This window comes from Oncorhynchus keta, unplaced genomic scaffold (genome assembly GCF_023373465.1).
Source record: "Oncorhynchus keta strain PuntledgeMale-10-30-2019 unplaced genomic scaffold, Oket_V2 Un_scaffold_3114_pilon_pilon, whole genome shotgun sequence".
NCBI lineage: Eukaryota > Metazoa > Chordata > Actinopteri > Salmoniformes > Salmonidae > Oncorhynchus > Oncorhynchus keta.
In genome coordinates, this window is record NW_026290913.1 from 78,324 (window position 1) to 100,037 (window position 21,714).

A 21,714-nucleotide genomic window follows, 5' to 3' on the forward strand; every position below is an offset into this window, starting at 1 on the left:
CCATACCCCCCCTAACCCCAACCAGCATTACCCACCCCCCCACTAACACCAACCAGCATTAACCATACCCCCCACTAACACCAACCAGCATTAACCATACCCCCCACTAACACCAACCAGCATTAACCATACCCCCCACTAACACAGACCAGCATTAACCATAACCCCCACTAACACCGACCAGCATTAACCATAACCCTCACTAACACCAACCAGCATTAATAACCATAACCCCCACTAACACCAACCAGCATTAATAACCATACCCCCCACTAACACCAACCAGCATTAATAACCATACCCCCCACTAACACCAACCAGCATTAATAACCATACCCCCACTAACACCAACCAGCATTAATAACCATACCCCCCACTAACACCAACCAGCATTAATAACCATACCCCCACTAACACCAACCAGCATTAATAACCATACCCCCCACTAACACCAACCAGCATTAACCATACCCCCCACTAACACCAACCAGCATTAACCATACCCCCACTAACACCAACCAGCATTAACCATACCCCCACTAACACAGACCAGCATTAACCATACCCCCCACTAACACAGACCAGCATTAACCATAACCCCCACTAACACCAACCAGCATTAATAACCATACCCCCACTAACACCAACCAGCATTAATAACCATACCCCCACTAACACCAACCAGCATTAACCATACCCCCACTAACACAGACCAGCATTAACCATACCCCCCACTAACACAGACCAGCATTAACCATAACCCCCACTAACACCAACCAGCATTAATAACCATACCCCCCACTAACACCAACCAGCATTAATAACCATAACCCCAACTAACACCAACCAGCATTAATAACCATACCCCAAAATCCTCAAAATAGTTATAATGACTCTAAAATAACTCTAGAAATGTGTCATTCATTGTAATGATTTACATCTAGCTCAAATGTTTGGTGCAGTATTCTCAATGAAAACGAGTCTCATTGAAAAATCAACAAAGATTTATTGAAGAATCCCTACTGTTGACCAATCCCTGACGAAGGGGAGTAGACTTCGGCACCGAACTTCAGCTTGCCTCTAGGAAAAAAATGTTTGTCCAAACAACCGAAAAAAAGTTCAAAACTAACAAAAACATCACAAAATGTTGTCATATTATATGCACAAACTTTTCCGAACTGTTCATCTGGGAAGCATGCGAACACCGTAACACAAATACCACTACCTACAGGTTTCACCTAGGATTTTTTTCAAGTTAGCGGAGGGATGGGGGCGTCGTAGTGGGCGTTGCCAATTGTGCAGAGTCCTACCAACATCTTTAAAGGCCTCCTCTTGGCAGAAGTGACTCAAATTAGGGAGCCCCATGCCATAACATAAATATTTTTTATTTTGGTGATAGTTCTCAAAGATAAAAATATATAACTTCATATTTTCTACAAACTTTATATCTTTAATCTTTTAAGTTCACTGAAAACGTTTTAGCATTAAAAAAATGCATAAAATAATAAGTAATCATATTTTTTGGGAGTGGTCGGCAACGATTAGCAGTGGCAGCACGCAATGAAAACACACACACCACCAGCTAACACACCTTAACACACACCAGCGAACACATACAGCCCTGAAGTTCCTCTCCTCCTCTGGTCATAGTGCACATCTATTTTGCATGGGGACAAAGGGTTGCCCTGGCAACACACAGATCATGTTAATGTCCTGTCACAGGGATTCATTGTGTGCTGGAATGAGTTGGGTCTGTGTGTGAGTGTTTCCAGTGGCACGTGAGTCACATGTGTGTGACTCATCTATGACATGACTGCCTGTCACTGTGTCTGTGTGTGTGTGTGTGTGTTCTTACAGACTCTTTCTTCTCCATGAGGCCTAATCTGTGCCTCAGTGACTGAAAAAGACAGCAGTCCAGCCCACTCTACAGGAGCTCTGATTTAAGTTACAAAAACACTAACCAGCCTACACTGTAGCAGCAAGCAAACAGAAAAGTGTTACAAAGATGCAGTTGCCTGTTCCATGTGATGTTGGCCTGCCCTGAAATCACATGTAGGAACAATAAAGAGAATAGAGTTTGAAGTTTAGCCATGTTCAATTTACAGTTTCCTGAGAGCTCTCTCTTTGTTCCCTTTATCTACCCCCACCCTCTCTTTACACAAAGGGGCAGATTCACAGCACACATAGCAACACACAGATGCCTTCTGATTGGCTTAGAGGGTTGGGTACAGTTCTCTCTTTCTGCTGCTGTGAACTCAGCTCCCCCGGCTGCTATTGTCTGGACCTCTCATACACACCAGGCCCAACAGACACGCACATCTCAAACCCTCATTACTAGCTGCTGCAACAGAAGGGCTTTCACACACACACCAGATTAAGCTTTTACTTGAGCCCAACTGCTCATTTAAAACACTAACACTAGTGACGAGTCTAACGAGAGCATTCAGCCTAGCTAAAGCTTTTAATCATGGTCCTGTGTGGACTGGGGTCAGCTCTGAAGGCCTAGATGTTTACCATTACAGGTGACCCTGACCAGACTAGCCCTGATCATGCCCTCACTAGCCTGGGTGTAAAGGCCTCCAGAGCCAGTGCTCTCTCTCTGAAGAAGCCCACTCTTTGTCCCACTAATCCTGATTGCGTAACTGGCACAGCACAGGGTAGTACAGGGTAGGACAGCCGGGTAGTACTCGCCGCTGTGTACCCACTATGGCCTCAACAGCGGACTCTGAGCACAACTACACTTTACTCTATAGTCTGTAGACTGATAGTCTGTGCTCTGCCCTTTAACCTAGGTTTTGAGGAGTTTACAGCCCCCGCAAAAAGCCACATGTTAGAGAATTCAGATTGTGCATGTGTGTGTTTTGCACACTCAGCTGGTCTCTCCTGCTGGCTGAGCCGGGTCTATCTGGCCTTGGTTGAATGTGAGCATGCATATGCGAACCCTCAAACACACCCCTCTGACCTACAGCGCTCAGGAGATTACATTTCTGACACAGAGGACACATTGAGCAACGTCAACAATGCTCCAAAGGCCATGGGAAGTGTGATAGTCAGACCTTTTAAAGTGCTGAACTGAACTGGAGCTGGCCAGCCATGGCCTAATATATCTCTGTAGGACTGACTGACCTAGCCAGGTCATGGGTAGTTCTTCTCTGCAATAGATAGAGGTCAGACGACTGACGACTCTGACATGTCGAACCCTCTATCTATCTGGCTATGAAAAGCCAACTGACATTAACTCCTGAGGTGTTGACCTCTTGCACTATCTATAACCATTGTGATTATTATTTGACCCTGCTGGTCTTCTATGAACGTTGGAAACATATTGAAGAACGATCTCGCCTTAATGACCATGTACTCTTAGAATCTCCACCCGGCACAGCCAGAAGAGGACTGGCCACCCGTCAGAGCCTGGTTCCTGCCTTTCTAGATAGTTTTTCCTAGCCACCGTGCCACTACATCCGCATTGCTTGCTCTCTGGGGCATTCGGCTCGGTTTCTGTATAAGCACTTTGTGACAACTGCTGTTGTAAAAAGAGCTCTATAAAAACGTTTGATTGATATCTATCTAGACTGGCGGCCACTTGCCAATGATATCCATCTAGACTGGTGGCCACTTGCCAATGATATCTATCTAGACTGGCGGCCACTTGCCAATGATATCTATCTAGACTGGCGGCCACTTGCCAATGATATCTATCTAGACTGGCGGCCACTTGCCAATGATATCTATCTAGACTGGCGGCCACTTGCCAATGATATCTATCTCGACTGGCTGCCACTTGCCAATGATATCTATCTAGACTGGCGGCCACTTGCCAATGATATCTATCTAGACTGGCGGCCACTTGCCAATGATATCTATCTAGACTGGCGGCCACTTGCCAAACTAGTTGTGCTTTAACCAATTCCTCTGTTGCTGGTTATCGTGTAGAGGCCAGTGTTAGATACAGGCCAGAGGCTACTGATAGTCGTCTATGCTCCACAATGTATTCAAACCTACATAGTGTCAATAGACAGCTCTCTTTCCAGATGCCTTTAAACATGGGCACAGCACAGGCAGACCAATCATCTGGTTAGGAGTTGACCTTGTTACTAAAATAAAGCAACAGAACAAGCAGCAAGCTGACTAACCATGTGGGAGTTCATCTCAGATATAGCAACAGCATGTGAGTGAGAGAAGGCAACCATGCGTGGTGGTGGGCGGCCATGTTTAGAACAGTAAAGCTGTTGGCTGACTTTTGGAGGGAGGTGTGTTGTTGTTGGCCAAGAGGAATCTGACCCTGCAAGGGGACTCTACTCAGCTCCAACTATGGGGTGTGTGTGAAATTGCCAATTGTCTGTTACTGTTACTTTCCTCTAGTCGTCTCCTCTAAAGTGGTTTCCTCATCTTTATCTGCACTGATCTGATTCTGAACACAGGCCTTTTTCATTCAGTGAGGAAGGAGAGAGAAGATGAGAGGAAGCCAATGTAAACTATTGACATCCAGCCCATATCACAGGAGAGGAGAGGAAGCTAATATAGAATTTTGACATGCAGCCTATATCACAGAGCATCATATGTGGTCCAGGGAAGGCATAGAGAGTGGTGCGCTCTGCTAATCCTTCCCCCTGCCAGGAGGAAACTGAGCGGGCCAGATGGTTCCTACTGTTCCTGCTGAGCTGGCTGCCAGTTGGCTGAGTGCAACCATGGGGGAGGAGCCACAGGGTCACAGTAGGTGACCGGCATACAGAAGCTGATGATGTCACTAACACAGAACCGGTTGGCTCAACACACTTACATCCCGTGCTGGTTCTGAGCAAGAGCAACCACTGAGCCTGAGTGTGTGTGTGTCAGGCATGAGCCCAAGCGACCACTAAGCTTGTGTGTGTGAGCCTGTATGTGTATACACACGTGTGTGTGTGTGTGTGTGTGTGTGTGTGTCAGGCCAGCATGAGCCAGATAAGACCACCACACTTACATAAGAGCATTACTGGGAGGACTGGTTGGAGCCGAATCACACGCTGAACTGGAACTGAACTACAGTACCGGCCAACACAGGAACCTGTCAGAGCACTTCTATGTTGGTTACATACCGCACCTTTAATAATAACAGGTGTATTATTGTTGACAAAAGAATAACAATAGGCATGTTTTGGAGCCCAGGGATCTACAAAGACAGTCAGCGTGACACATTCAGCACTTAAAAACACAACAGAGTCCTACATCCCAGTGAACAGACGTGACTGACCCTTTCTGTGAGAACAAAAACACCTGTCGCTGTAAATGCCTGTCATTCTGTCTGGTTAGTGAAATAACATTACGCCTGTCCTTTTGTACCCGCCTGTGTGTGTGGTGAATAACAAAACACCTGTTGTAGGTGAATCACTGCAAGAAGGTTGGCATAATAGTCAGATTGACTGTCTGATTGTTCTGTCGGACAGAGTTCCCTCAACTCTGTGCTCTACTGGCTGTTCGGGGCCTTGGGGGATGGGCTAATTAAGCAATAAGGCCAGAGGGGGTGTGGTATATGGACAATAGGGCTGCTCTTATGCGCGCCGCAACGCGGAGTGTTAGGACACGGTCCATAGCCATGGTATATTGGCCATATATCACAAACCCCTGAGGTGCCTTATTGCTATTATAAACTGGTTACCAATGTAATTGGTATTAAGAGCCATAAGACTCCTGAACAGCTAATCAAATGGATACCCAGACCCCTATTTTACACTGCTGCTACTCTTGGTTTATAATCTATGCACAGGCACTTTAACTCTACCTACATGTTCATATTACCTGAATTACCTCGACTAACCAGTGCCCCCGCACATTGACTCTGTACCGGTACTCCCTGTATATGGGAGGGCAGGTAGTCTAGTGGTTAGAGCGTTGAGCCAGTAACCAAAAGGTTGCTAGATCGAATCCCTGAACTGACAAGGTAAAAATCTGAACAAGGCAGTTGGCCTACCGGGGAACAGCAGGTTGTCATTGTAAATAAGAATTTGTTCTTGACTGACTTGCCCCGTTAAACAAAAGGTTAAATAAATAAATATATATATATAGCCTAGGTATTGTTATTTTACTGCTGCTGTTTAATTATTTGTTACTTTTATTTTGTATTTTTTACTTAACGCTTATTTTTTCTTAACTTCTTAAATCTTTGTTGGTTAAGGGCTTGTAAGCAAGCATTTCACTGTAAGGTGTTGACTGTTGTACTCGGCGCATGTGACAAATAAAATTTGATTTGATAATTAGAGCAGTAAAAATAAATGTTTTGTCATACGCATGGTATACCACGGCTTTCAGCCAATCAGCATTCAGGGCTCGAACCACCCAGTTTATAAGGGAGGGAGGGGGGGAATCTGTCTGAGGGGTGTGGACATCCCCCGAGATGCCTTGATAGACCTCCAACAGGAAACACCTCCAAACAAACAAAAAAACACTGATTCAAAGGCACGTTCCAGTAGACACTTATGTAAACAAAGCTTCGATATGCCTTCAGTGACCAGGAAGTTTCTGTTTGTTCTTCTCTTCCCCTTCCCATCTATTCTTCTTGTCCCCCCCTGTCTCTCCTCCCTTATTCGTTCCTCTCCAGAACCATGACTCATTGTGAGATCATGTGTGTGTTGTAGCCTATGTACTTAGTGTGTGACATCCGACCATTTCCTTGCTCTTCTGTGACTGTTCTGCCATGGCTCTTTATGAGATCTGTTAAAGCTGTGTCTGTGTGCAATATGTGTGTTGGTTCTCCTATCGTTGTCCCCACAAGGATAGTAAAACAAGGGGGGGACTCTCCCTCGTGGGAGGACAAAGGCTAATTTAAGTTTAGGGGTTAGGTTTAGGGTTACAATTAGGATTAGAATTAGGGCAGGGTTTCCCAAACTCGGTCCTCGGGACCCCAAGGGGTGCACGTTTTGGGTTTTTCCCTAGCACGACACAGCTGATTCAAATAATCATCCGATTGTGTCTGTCTCTCTCAGCCAGCACAGGGGCCACAGCCACAACACTAGCCTACATGTTGAACAACAAGTCAGTCAGATGACTTCACTTATTAGCACTGAGCTAAACACTGCACTGTGATGGCTCCCTTTCCCTTTCTCACACACATGGTTGCAATATAAAGTTAAAGAAAAAGCACTTGTGAATCAGAATTTGTATAACAAGTAAAAGCATTAAAAAAACAAGAACGCGTTCTCTAAACATTCTCTCTGTTACGTTATGGGTGTGTGAACCAAGACAGAGTAAGCCCACTGGGGTAAACTAACTCCTGTCACTAGTTCAGCATAGGGGCTAGAATGCTCCGTAAACACCTTCCTCGCCAGGGAGATGAGGAGGAGAGGGGGTCTGGGAGGAGGAGGAGAGGATAAGACAAGAAGGGAAAGAAGAATGGGATCAGGACAAGCGGAGAGAGAGTGTCAGAGGAGTACAGGGAGGGCAGTCTGTCTGTCTGCATTTTCAACCAGAGGAACAGTATGTCCCATAATAACAATAGAACAGTGGGAGCATCGGCTGGCCTGTCATATGGGAACTGCTCCAGAGCAGCTTCTATTGCAATTAGACATTATTAATAGAACCACCGTGACAGACCCACAGGGAACCAACAGCACAGCAGAACACAGAATCTATATGAGGGGGAAGGGAAAGAAAGGCTCAGCTGGTAAAGCATGGCACTTGAACACACAACCCTGGCATTGTGTGTTCGATTCCCACGGGGGACTAGTAGAAAAAAATATGAAAATGTCTGCACTCACTACTGTATGTCGCTCTGTATAAGAGCGTCTGCTAAATGACTCAAATGTAAATGTAGTCCAACTACAGTAACTTGAGATCCAGCAGGAAAAGCCAGATCTGTCTCTGTAGCTCAGTAAAAGTGTGTGTTGTTGTTTACAATTGACCAAGCAAAAAAATAAAAATTGCAGTGTGTAGAACAGTAAGTGTGTGATTTAATTACTATATGTACAGTGTGTGTGTTTACCACATCCATATGTCAGAGCCATGAACCCTGGGTTGTTTTTAAAGGTAAAGCCAGAGTCACTGTGCAGGGGTGAAATCTCAGCCTTTTGGTGTTGGACGACATGTTTACACCCTGACATTGGGTAGAGAGTCACGTTACAGTACAGTGTCAGTAGGATGGGGGTGTAGGACACTGATGGTGTGGGGTTTGTTGTGTAGTAGGAAAAGCAATCTCTGATTGGGCTTCCTTTGTCTGACAGTGGTTGCTGTGTGACCACATCAAACTTCTGTGCAGTCGTTGCAGGTCCTGCCTATTGTCTGACTAGTGACAACAGGTCCCAGTACAGTAGACAGAGACCAAGCTAGTACAGTACAAAGCACTTCCGTCATCATGAAGTGCTTTGAGAGACTAGTCAAGGACCATATCACCTCCACCCTACCTGACACCCTAGACCCACTCCAATTTGCTTACCGCCCAAATAGGTCCACAGACGATGCAATCTCAACCACACTGCCCTAACCCACCTGGACAAGAGGAATACCTATGTGAGAATGCTGTTCATCGACTACAGCTCGGCATTCAATACCATAGTACCCTCCAAGCTCGTCATCAAGCTCGAGACCCTGGGTCTCGACGGGCCGCCCCCAGGTGGTGAGGGTAGGCAACAACATCTCCTCCCTGCTGATCCTCAACACGGGGGCCCCACAAGGGTGCGTTCTGAGCCCTCTCCTGTACTCCCTGTTCACCCACGACTGCGTGGCCACGCACGCCTCCAACTCAATCATCAAGTTTGCGGACGACACAACAGTGGTAGGCTTGATTACCAACAACGACGAGACGGCCTACAGGGAGGAGGTGAGGGCCCTCGGAGTGTGGTGTCAGGAAAATAACCTCACACTCAACGTCAACAAAACTAAGGAGATGATTGTGGACTTCAGGAAACAGCAGAGGGAACACCCCCCTATCCACATCGATGGAACAGTAGTGGAGAGGGTAGCAAGTTAAGTTCCTCGGCATACACATCACAGACAAACTGAATTGGTCCACTCACACTGACAGCGTCGTGAAGAAGGCGCAGCAGCGCCTCTTCAACCTCAGGAGGCTGAAGAAATTCAGCTTGTCACCAAAAGCACTCACAAACTTCTACAGATGCACAATCGAGAGCATCCTGGCGGGCTGTATCACCGCCTGGTACGGCAACTGCTCCGCCCTCAACCGTAAGGCTCTCCAGAGGGTAGTGAGGTCTGCACAACGCATCACCGGGGCAAACTACCTGCCCTCCAGGACACCTACACCACCCGATGTTACAGGAAGGCCATAAAGATCATCAAGGACATCAACCACCCGAACCACTGCCTGTTCACCCCGCTATCATCCAGAAGGCGAGGTCAGTACAGGTGCATCAAAGCTGGGACCGAGAGACTGAAAAACAGCTTCTATCTCAAGGCCATCAGACTGTTAAACAGCCACCACTAACATTGAGTGGCTGCTGCCAACACACTGTCATTGACACTGACCCAACTCCAGCCACTTTAATAATGGGAATTGATGGGAAATGATGTACATATATCACTAGCCACTTTAAACAATGCTACCTTATATAATGTTACTTACCCTACATTATTCATCTCATATGCATACGTATATACTGTACTCTACATCATCGACTGCATCCTTATGTAATACATGTATCACTAGCCACTTTAACTATGCCACTTTGTTTACTTTGTCTACATACTCATCTCATATGTATATACTGTACTCTGTACATACCATCTACATACCATCTACTGTACATACCATCTACTGTATGCTGTTCTGTACCATCACTCATTCATATATCCTTATGTACATATTCTTTATCCCCTTACACTGTGTATAAGACAGTAGTTTTGGAATTGTTAGTTAGATTACTTGTTGGTTATCACTGCATTGTCGGAACTAGAAGCACAAGCATTTCGCTACACTCGCATTAACACCTGCTAACCATGTGTATGTGACAAATAAAATTTGATTTGATTTAATCATACATCATGTAAACACACAGACAGTACAGAAGGCAGAGAGCAGATCGAAGTCTCTGTTCATAGTGATGATTCAGAGTCACAGTGAAGATGTTCAGTTCGAACAAAGGGCTTTGAGCATTGCAGCATACCCATACCAGAGACTGACAGAATAACTCAGAGCTCTCAGGCACACAAAAGGAGCTGTTTTATCATGCAGTGAGTTGTTCCACCCTGTCAGTGTGACCTACTGCATTTTGTCCCCCAAAAACAGCTTTTTGACAGAAATTACAAGATGACATTGTGTTGTTCTAATTGAACCATTGCTCAGATATCTGTAGCCATCTTGTTCACCAATCCATTGTGTAATTTGGCAGTCAGAATGTCCTAATTTCCGTGGCCTCACTGGCCTGCCTGGGTCAGGTTTACTTTGTTATCAACACAGGCAGGCAAGCAAGTTAATCAGCTGTTACATCATTCTCCCTCTCTGCCCGATACCTCTCCCTCTTCCGGGGACTGCCTGGCTGGCTACATTCTGCTGATCCAGCAACACACACAGGCCAACGATGGATCATGTCAATATGATCCTCATGACCCTTTCAGTACTGCAATGATGGGCACCGTAGTGAAGGCTCACACAGACGAACACCATGAACAGTATAGCTTCTGTTGGCATGGAATAAATCCATGTAGATCAGCTTACCTCGCTCTGGTTTCATGTTAGCCAGTGTCATCTCGATCCCTCTGGGAATCTGGCAGCCTCTGTCTGTCTGTCTTCGGTCTGAAGACTCCCGTCCACACAGCCCTGACAGCAATATACTGCTGTGTCTGACTGTGTGGATCCAAATCTTCCAAAGGATTGCTGACTTATTGCATTAAGCAACAATACCAGCTGGGTGGCCTGTATGCTGCCACTCGCCCCCTAATTTACCCGACAAAGCAACGCTTTGTTACCAAACTGCTACTGTACAGGTCCATCGAGTCAGATCCACTGTTAACTGGCCAACGAACAGTTGAGCTAGCTAGCTAAATCTGACCGTCAAACATTAGATTAGCTCCGAGTTATTGCTTCATCAACCACCTAGCTAGCCAACAAGGCATTGAGCTGACAATCTGACTGTCCACCCCCCAAAAATAAACGTCTCAAATTCCACCACCAAAACCACGACAGTAGTCCCGTCACGAAGCATCTCTCTCTCTCAGCTTGCTGTGCTACTGTAACCTCACCTATTTGGCTTAGCTACCGTGGCTTTAGCTAGCTGACCAAACAAACAACACACAGGCATCTGATCTGATGCCGACCTTCTCAAACAAAACACCCCACCCGCAGGTAGAGTGATCACCTCCGATAACAATGGGCTCCGGGAAAGGACAGACCTCGTTCAACCGATCATTCTGGAAAAACAGCCAACTTTAGCTAAACGCCGTGTTGTCCAGAAGCATCAGTTCCACTTGTCGTCTTGAAACATAGTGAGGTAAAGTAGCCACGACCCGTGTCAGTTACCTAGTTATTGTTGACTAGCTTCCTATCAAATCAAAAGTTTGTCAGAAAACAAGCTGACCATTTATTTTCCAACTTCTCGCAATGGCTAGCGAGCTTTTTTCCTTCTTCCAAAACAACGTTTCGCTGACTAGCGAACTTCGTCCAACTCAATAACATATTACAGGCGCATACCGTTCGCAACAAAATTATATTGTGTGGTTTTTCTTATCATTAAACTCGTTGGTGTGCTCTCTTTCCCTCTCTCTAACAATGTCCCTGGGTCAAAACAGATCAGCGCAGTCTTTTCTCAGTCACGTGTCCCAACAACAGCCAGACCACTTTCCTGTACCAGTCTTTCCTGTGAACCTGCTGCGATAGCAACCGTGATCTAGAAACTTTTTGGTTACAGTTTGACAATGTGTCAAAATGACAACAAATATCATGCACTAAACATGGTTGAAATTAACATTATAACTCTGTGTAGTGTACCTCAGTCCAGGCCAGGTTTGATACATTGTAGCGGGACGGCCACTGCTCTGTTTTGATTGGTGGATTGGATGCGCGTTCACGTCTGCACGTGGCACGTGTATTTTGTATGTGAACATTTTGTTCTCGGTGCCTGACATGCTCGGATACAGATTAGTGCTGCGTTGATGTGCTCCTCTGGGTTTTATATTTCGTAGTTGTGAAATACGACTTCGTTTTATTCATGTGCTTTTTGGTCTGAACAGTTCTTCAACCAATATGATTAGCACATTTTAGCTGGCCCGATAAACTAGCTAACGCTGTTTATAATAAAGTTAGTTGGCTTGTTTAAATTGTTGAACATTGACAATATGGTCAAAGTAGCTACATTTGTACCAATATTGGAGTTGTCATCTTTTGGTTGGCAATGCAAAAGGTCAGTGGTGAAACGTCACGACGTCGTAAACTCAGGAGACAATTTTCTCCGAGTTTCCCATTTATACTCTGATTTGGAGGGTCGCCTGGGAACTCTAATAACACGAGAACGCAGCATAGGCAGATTAAAAGAGTGATAATATCGTAGCACTTTGACAATTCAAATTTGAGATTTTTTGTTTGAACTATGCATAGTAGTCAGAGCTTTGATTGTCTTTGAAAGTGAATACAGTGAGTCGGTCAATAACGACAACACGAATCCAGGCCACCAGTTCTCACAAGGCCTATAATGAGATTAGGGATGTTGTATTCGTTACTCAGTACTCACTATTGATAATTTTGAGTAATATTGTTAACCATGTATTGCTCACAGAGGAAAAATGGTCATAGATCCATTCAGAGCAACAATACATTCAGAAAGACAATAAATCATACCACTGCAAAATGACAAAGGGTGGCTTCCTTGCTACACTTTATATACAAAAGTATGTGGACACCCATTCAAGTGGATTTGGCTATTTCAGCCACATGTATACAATCAAGCACACACCTATGCAATCTCCATAGACAAACACGGATTTACTGAAGAGCTCGGTTACTTTCAACGTGGCACCGTCATAGGATGCCACCTTTCCAACAAGTCAGGTCGTCAAATTCATTCCCTGCTAGAGCTGCCCCGGTCAACTGTAAGTGCTGTTATTGTTAAATGGAACCGTCTAGGAGCAACAACGGCTCAGCCGTGAAGTGGTAGGCCACACAAGCTCACAGAACAGGACTGCTGAGTGCTGAAGCAACACTCACTACCGAGTTCCAAACTGCCTCTGGAAGCAACGTCAGCACAATGACTGTTCGTCGGGACCTTCACAAAATGGGTTTGCATGGCAGAGCAGCCGCATACAAGCCTAAAGTCACCATGTGCAATGCCAAGCGTCGGCTGGAGTGGTGTAACGCTCGCCACCATTGGACTCTGGAGCATCTGGCAGTCTGACGGACTAATCTGGGTTTGGCGGATGGCAGGAGAACGCTACCTGCCCCAATGCATAGTGCCAACTGTAAAGTTTGGTGGATGAGGAATAATGGTCTGGGGCTGTTTTTCATGGTTTGGGCTAGGCCCCTTAGTTCCAGTGAAGGGAAATCTTGACGCTACAGCATACAATGGCATTCTTGATTATTCTGTGTTTCCAACTTTGTGGCAACAGTTTGGGAAGGCCCTTTCAGGTTTCAGCATGACAATGCCCCCGTGCGCAAAGCGAGGTCCATACAGAAATGGTTTGTCGAGATCGATGTGGAACAACTTGACTGTCCTGCACAGAGCACTGACCTCAACCCCATCGAACACCTTTGGGATGAGTTGGAATGTCGACTGCGAGCCAGGCCTAATCGCCCAGCAACAGTGCCCGACCACACTAATGGTCTTGAGGCTGAATGGAAACAAGTTCCTGCAGCAATGTTCCAACTGCTAATGGAAAGCCTTCCCAAAATTGTGGAGGCTGTTTTAGCAGAAAAGGGGGGACCTACTCCATATTAATACCCATAATATTGGAAGAAGATGTCCACATACTTTTGGTCATGTAATGTATTTCATTACTGCACTCAAACTTGTTGACCTATAAGCCGCTTGCTCTTGACGTTCATAATTGAAACAATATTCATGGTTGTGCATATGCTTGTGCGCATGCATGTGTGATTCCAAAACAAGGGACAGATAAAATGCTACTGACAGATAACCTGTTATGCAACTGTAGCTCAGTTGGTAGAGCATGGTGCTTGTAACGCCAGGGTAGTGGGTTCGATCCCCGGGACCACCCATACGTAGAATGTATGCACACATGACTGTAAGTCGCTTTGGATAAAACCGTCTGCTAAGTGGCATATATTATTATATATATTATTATATATTATTATATTATTATATTATTATATTATTATTATATTAAGGCATGTCTGTCTCCACTCTGGTCCCTGATCCATTCTCTATATTTAACCTGTCCTAAAGTGTCTGGATGGGTGGGACATTCAATTAAACAAACAGAAAACAGGTTTTAAAGGGTAAAATTTGACTCATTTGACATGCCTGGGACAAAGGAAACTCTGTATGATCTGTGGTGATGACAACACAAAGAGACCTCAGTAGAACAACACTGTATCAGCTGGAGGAATCCCTCTGCAGGTGACTGGGTTACACTGTGTTATGTTGCAATCTAGTGGTGGAAGAATAGAAGTGCAGTGTATCAGTGGGCATTTAAAAGAACATGTCAATCAAATCACATTTTATTTGTCACATTCGCCAAATACAGCAGGTGTAGTAGATCTTACAGTGAAATGCTTACTTACAAACCCTTAACCAACAATGCAGTTTTAAGAAAAATACCTAAAAGTAACAAATAATTAAAGAGCAGCAGTAAAATAACAATCTACAGAGGTGAAGTGCCTAGGGGGGTAGGTGCCAGTTGCAGTTCAAAACACATTTGATCTACTACATGCAGTACCAGTCAAAAGTTTGGACACACCTACTCATTCAATGGGTTTCCTTTATTTGTACTATTTTCTACATTGTAGAATAATAGTGAAGACATCAAAACTATGAAATAACACATGGAATCATGTAGTAACCAAAATAGTTTTAAACAAATCAAAATATATTTTATATTTGAGATTCTTCAAAGTAACCACCCTTTGCCTTGATGACAGCTTTGCACACTATTGGCATTCTCTCAACCAGCTTTATGAGGTAGTCACGTGGAATGCTTTTCCAACAGCTTTGAAGGAGTTCCCACTATGCTGAGCATTTGTTGGCTGCTTTTCCTTCACTCTGAGGTCCAACTCATCCCAAACCATTTTAATTGGTTTGAGGTTGGGTGATTGTGGAGGCCAGGTCATCTGATGCAACACTCCATTACTCTCCTTGGTCAAATAGCCCTTACACAGCCTGGAAGTGTGTTTTTGGGCCATGTCCTGTTGAAAAACAAATTATTAAGCGCAAATCAGATGGGATGGCATATCGCTGCAGAATCGCTGCAGAATGCTGTGGTAGCCATGCTGGTTAAGTGTGCCTTGAATTCTAAATAAATCACTGACAGTGTCACCAGCAAACCTTTATTTAACTAGGCAAGTTAGTAAAGAACAAATTCTTATTTTCAATAATGGCCTAGGAACAGTGGGTTAACTGCCTGTTCAGGGGCAGAACGACATATTTGTACCTTTTCAGCTCAGGGATTTGAACTTGCAACCTTTCAGTTACTAGTCCAACACTCTAACCACTAGGCTACCTAGTGACCTCCTCGTCTCTGTTTCACGGTGGGAACCACACATGCATCATCTGTTCACTTACTCTGCCGTCTCACAAAGACACGGCGGTTGGAACCAAAAATCTCAAATTTGGACTCATCAGACCAAAGGACAGATTTCCACAGGTCTAATGTCCATTGCTTGTGTTTCTTGGCCCAAGTAAGTCTCTTCTTATTATTGGTGTCCTTTCATCATAATGCTTGATGGTTTTTGCGACTGCACTTGAAGAAACTTTAAAAGTTCTTGACATTTTCCAAATTGACTGACATTCATGTTAAAGTAATGATGGACTGTCGTTTCTCTTTGCTCATTTGAGCTGTTCTTGCCATAATATGGACTTGGTCTTTTACCAAATAGGGCTATCTTCTGTATACCAACCCTACCATGTCACAACACAACTGATTGGCTTAAATGCATTAAGAAGGAAAGAAATTCCACAAATGAACTTTTAATGAGGCATACCTGTTCATTTAAATGCATTTCAGGTGAGTACCTCATGAAGATGGTTGAGAGAATGCCAAGAGTGTACAAAGCTGTCATCAAGGAGAAGGGTGGTTACTTTGAAGAATCTCAAATATAAACAATTTTACTTACTACATGATTCCCTAGGTGCTATTTCATAGTTTTGATGTCTTCAGTATTATTTTACAATGTAGAAAATATTAAAAATAATAAAAACCCTTGAATGAGTAGGTGTGTCCAAACTTTTGACTGGTACTGTACATATGAAATACACTTTTGAGTCTAACATCAGTATTGAAGGAAATGACATGAGTCTGGATTCAGGTGCTGGAATTTCAACTGTTTATTTTCTACTTTTTAGTGACTACAGAAAATGTTACATTTTAACACTGAAAATCCAAGGCTGGATGACATCATCACTTGCTTCTCTTTCTTATTTCTATTCCATGTTTTGTTTTGTTTAGCAAACACAGCAGATGATGTTGCACATCACTGAGCGAGCAGTAGCAAAGCCAAGAATATTAGAACCTCAATGATTAAACCAACCAAGCTATGAGATACTGTGGCCCATGAGGACAGTGTCTTGGAGTAGGAGTGCTGATCTAGGGGAAGGTGACCCCACTTATTTACTAATAATAATAATAATAATATATGCCATTTAGCAGACGCTTTTATCCAAAGCGACTTACAGTCATGTGTGCATACATTCAAAGGGAACAAATGACTGAATTACTGGGTTCTCTTTGGAAATAAATGTCAGCGAGTTGGTTTCCGTATTTTTTGTTGTTCAACTAAACCTTCCAGAGCTCTTTATAAAATATGAATAATTTCTGGAAGAGGCCCCAAGTAAGGATGCATAATTCCAGGAACTTTAAATAATGTTTTTCCAGAAGTCCTGGTTGGAGGATTTGGGATTTCCTGCTTTATTTCCTCCAGATTCCGGGTTTCCTCCAACTGTGATTTCAGGTTAAACCAGGGAACCCTGCCCCCAGTGAGGGCCAGAAAAGAGATGAGCATCAAGCTGCTAAACTGAGTTCACTGAGTTCACTGACCACACACACACACACACGCACGCACGCACGCACGCACGCACGCACGCACGCACGCACGCACGCACACACGCACGCACACACACACACACACACGCACACACACACACACACACACACACACACACACACACACACACACACACACACACACACACACACACACACACACACACACACACACACACACACACACACACACACAACACAGAGAGAAATGAGATGAGCTTCAGGCTGCTAAACTGAGTTCACTGACCACACACACACATACACATAGACCAGATAAGTGCTGTCCCACCCATATACACACACAAGTTTCTTTGTAGGTTTATTAGACTTTGCTCATTGTCATTACACGAGTTTGCACCAAACAACAGACACTGTGTGGAGCTAGGCGGCAGGGACACAATATTATGAACAAGAGGCATGTGTCTCAAATCACACCCTAATCCCTATATAGTGCACTTCATCACACCATATTCCCTACCTAATGCACTACATCACATATTTGGAATAGGATTTAATTTGAGATGCAGTTCAGAACAAGCTCTCTGACCCTGCCCCTGGCAGGCCTGCTGCCCCACCCAGACCCCATCCATCCCATCGCTAACCCCCCCAACTCCACCCACCTCACTCTGTGTCAGACAGTAAAGTGACTCAGATCAGTCCTTAAGGACCAACTGTTTTATATATCTGATGTATTCCAGCTCTAACTCCCCTGATTCAACTAGTCACGGGCTTCATGATTAGTTGACTTAGTTGAAAGAGGAGTGCAAGTGTTGGAATAGACCTAATATGTGAAATGGTTGGTGGTCTGATACCTGATTCACACATTTGTAACCAGGCCACCACAGTACAGCTCGGCTTGGCCCTATAGTATGAATCAGGCACCAGAGGACTGGGTTGAGCAACACTGAGAGGACTTGCAGCCCTGGTTTAGTTTAAAACATCACTTCAGATTGTACATTTAAACAGGAGATTCCCTACACGGCTGAGTAACCTTGACTACAGAAGCCCCCGGCCTACAGCCTTCTACTAACATCTATACCCGTGCTGCGAATGGCAAATCAAAACTCAACATCTCTTAAACTCACAAATGCCAGTGCTTTTTCAAACGTTTTAATTCACTTATTGTTCCTTTTTTTCTCCACTTTTTGGTTTTGTTTTAGAAATCTTTGGATGCTCATTATTATTATTAATACCCATAAAATAAAATAAAAAAATTGAAAAGTCAAAAGTCAAAAGAATAGAAAACACATTACACACTGCTGCTTTTTTGACAGCTGTTGACTGAAGTACGTACCAACTGTAGAACGTCTGTATCTGAAATGACACCCTGTATAGTGCACTAGTTTTGAACAGAGCCATAGGGTTGGGTTAGTAGAGATATGAAATTAACATATCCCCTCGTCAAAATCCTGATTTTCAATATTGTCCTGATCACATCCTGGATTAGCCATAGGGTTCTGGTCAGAAGTAATGCACTACATAGGAAATAGGATGTAGTGTCAGACGTGTGTCGGCCCGTTGTCAGGGCAATGGTCTCTGGCAGTGTTCAGAACACATGTTGAAGTGACAGAGCTGTGATCCACGAGAAGAAGAACACAAACCCACTCCTTCATCTGATCTAAGCAGGAGAATGTTCTAAGTCTATGAGACAAAACTGAATGTTCATTTGTTTTTGTTTTTGTTTGTTTTCTCTCAAAAAACCTACTATATACAAATCTAGATGTTCTACAAAGGAATAAATTAAAGCCGTGGTTAAGCAATAATACAAAAACACAATTCCATTCAAATCAAATCATCACAACACAGAAGACGAGAAAAAGAAAACATATGAACACATTATCACAGCAGTTGTTGGTTTTACCCTGTAAAAAACAATAGTCTACCATCATTATAATATCGGAATAAGTACCCAATGTCTGATAACAAAATAGTACACTTCATCTCTTCATCCAGACAAGTTTCAAACCTCAACACCCTGAAACTTGTTCTCCGCGACCTTGAACAGAACACTTCTGCCAAAAAAAACATAAAAAATAAATAAGAACCATAAATCTTTTTAAAAGAAGTAACAATAACAACATTAGTTACCAAACTAGTTGAGTTCTGCCTGACCCACTTTCACAATCTCTCTCCACAGAACCACAGAGTTCTCACTATGAGGTATTCAGAGACAAACACGGCCAGAGTGCTGGGCCTTCCTTCAAAGGGGAGGAGAGAGGATGGGAGGAGAGTGGGAGAGAGGGAGGGGGGCAGGGGAGACAGAAGAAGAAGAAGAGCTTTGGTATATCAGCAGGAGTGGAGATCAGAAATTCCTTTGGTATGTTTTCATTGCATGGTTGAGCTGGCGAAAGCACCACTTGTGAGAGAGAGCGAGAGAAAGAGAGAAAGAGAGAGAGAGAGCGATAAGGATGGAGAGAGTGAGAGATATTCCTTTAGTCTTCAGTAGTGGCCCGTCTCTACAGGCTGAGGTATTCAAAGAGTAAAAGGTCAAAGGTCATAGAGAGGTCAACAGTGGTTTAACACTTTGGTTCAAGCAAGGCACTCGTCCTGGGAGTTTTAGAGAGGTTGTCAACATGTCTGTATAGAATGTTGTCAATATGTAATTTTAGAACGTTCAATGTTGTCAACATTTCATTCTAGAACGTTGTAAACATATAATTCAAGAACGTTTTCAACATGTCTGTCAACAATGTTGTCAACATTCTAGAACCTTGTCAACATGTCATTCTCGAACGTTGTCAACATTTCATTCTAGAACATTGTTAATATGTATGTCTAGAGTGTTGTCAACATCTTCGTTGTTTTGGTAACATAGTCTACAGCTTCAGTATCATGTTTACCTATAGCTTTATAAGTAGAGAGCAGAGATGTTGAGAGACCAAGCAGGGCAGGGTAATGGAAGGAGGACGAGAGGAGAGGAGGGGGTAAGGATAAGGAAATACAGTAAACCTTCTATCCACATCACTCATGTCGGCCGTGCAATGACAAAATCTTTGGTTATCTTTGGTATCATCAAAGTGATAGAAATCACAAATGGAAATTGAGCGAGGTAGCATCTTTGGTTCACACTAGAAAATATCAGTAGGTCTTAACACATTTAGAGATTTCTTTATCTTCTTCTTTGTTGTTTTCTGTTCGACGTGAGGAAGCAGCTCTCGCTTGGCTTTGCTTCATTTAATATAATACTCATTAACATGGAGAGGAGCTACAGTAACCCACAGACAGAGGCAGAGATACCCCCCTCTGACCCCCACTCCCAGTCCAGAGTCTGGTACCCCAGACATGGAGAGGAGCTACAGTAACCCACAGACAGAGGCAGAGATACCCCCACTCTGACCCCCACTCCCAGTCCATAGACTGGTACCCCAGACATGGAGAGGAGCTACAGTAACCCACAGACAAAGGCAGAGATACCCCCCTCTGACCCCCACTCCCAGTCCAGAGTCTGGTACCCCAGACATGGAGAGGAGCAAAGGAGCGAACCAAGTTAGACAGTAAACTCCACACAATTTGACTCATACTTTGGGAAAGCAAGCCACTGTAGTGCTTTCTTCCTGGTGCTGACATGCATAGCATCCATCTATACCCACTGAGGTGAGATGGAGGGAGAGGAGGAGAGGAGAGCCAGAATGATGGAGTAGAGAAATGGAGGGAGAGGAGAGATACTGGGTGAGGAAGAGAGGAGGAGAAATGGTAGTGGTGTAAAATGCTTAAGTAAAAATACTTTAAAGTACTACTTTAAATTAGTTTTTTGGGTATCTGTACTTTACCTTACCATTTATATTTTTGACAACTTTTACTTTTACTTCAATACATTCCTAAAGAAAATAATGTACTTTTTACTCCAATATCTTCCCTCACACCGACAAGTACTCATTACATTTTGAATGCTTATCAGGACAGGAAAATGGTTCAATTCCCGCACTTATAATGAGCATATCCCCGGTCATCCCTACTCCCTCTGATTTAGTGGACTCATTAAACACACATGCTTAGTTTGTCAATGATGTCTGAGTGTTGCAGTGTGTCCCTGGCTATCTGTAAATGATGTCTGAGTGTTGCAGTGTGCCCCTGGCTATCTGTAAATTATGTCTGAGTGTTGCAGTGTGCCCCTGGCTATCTGTAAATGATGTCTGAGTGTTGCAGTGTGCCCCTGGCTATCTGTAAATGATGTCTGAGTGTTGCAGTGTGCCCCAGGCTATCTGTAAATGATGTCTGAGTGTTGCAGTGTGCCCCTGGCTATCTGTAAATGATGTCTGAGTGTTGCAGTGTGCCCCTGGCTATCTGTAAATGATGTCTGAGTGTTGCAGTGTGCCCCTGGCTATCTGTAAATGATGTCTGAGTGTTGCAGTGTGCCCCTGGCTATCTGTAAAGGATGTCTGAGTGTTGCAGTGTGCCCCTGGCTATCTGTAAAGGATGTCTGAGTGTTGCAGTGTGCCCCTGGCTATCTGTAAATGATGTCTGAGTGTTGCAGTGTGCCCCTGGCTATCTGTAAATGATGTCTGAGTGTTGCAGTGTGCCCCAGGCTATCTGTAAATGATGTCTGAGTGTTGCAGTGTGCCCCTGGCTATCTGTAAATGATGTCTG

General features: G+C 44.1%; 1 protein-coding gene across 1 annotated transcript in view; it reads right to left on the minus strand.

Moving 5' to 3' along the window:
• Positions 1-11,916, minus strand: part of LOC118372196 (protein FAM214A-like) — a 27,822-nt gene extending 15,906 nt beyond the window's left edge. The window contains exon 1 of the mRNA XM_052515797.1: positions 10,640-11,916. Coding sequence (XP_052371757.1) covers positions 10,640-10,670 — 31 coding nt within the window. The 5' untranslated portion in view covers positions 10,671-11,916. The remainder of the gene's footprint in view (positions 1-10,639) is intronic.
• Between the last annotated feature and the right edge of the window lie 9,798 nt (positions 11,917-21,714).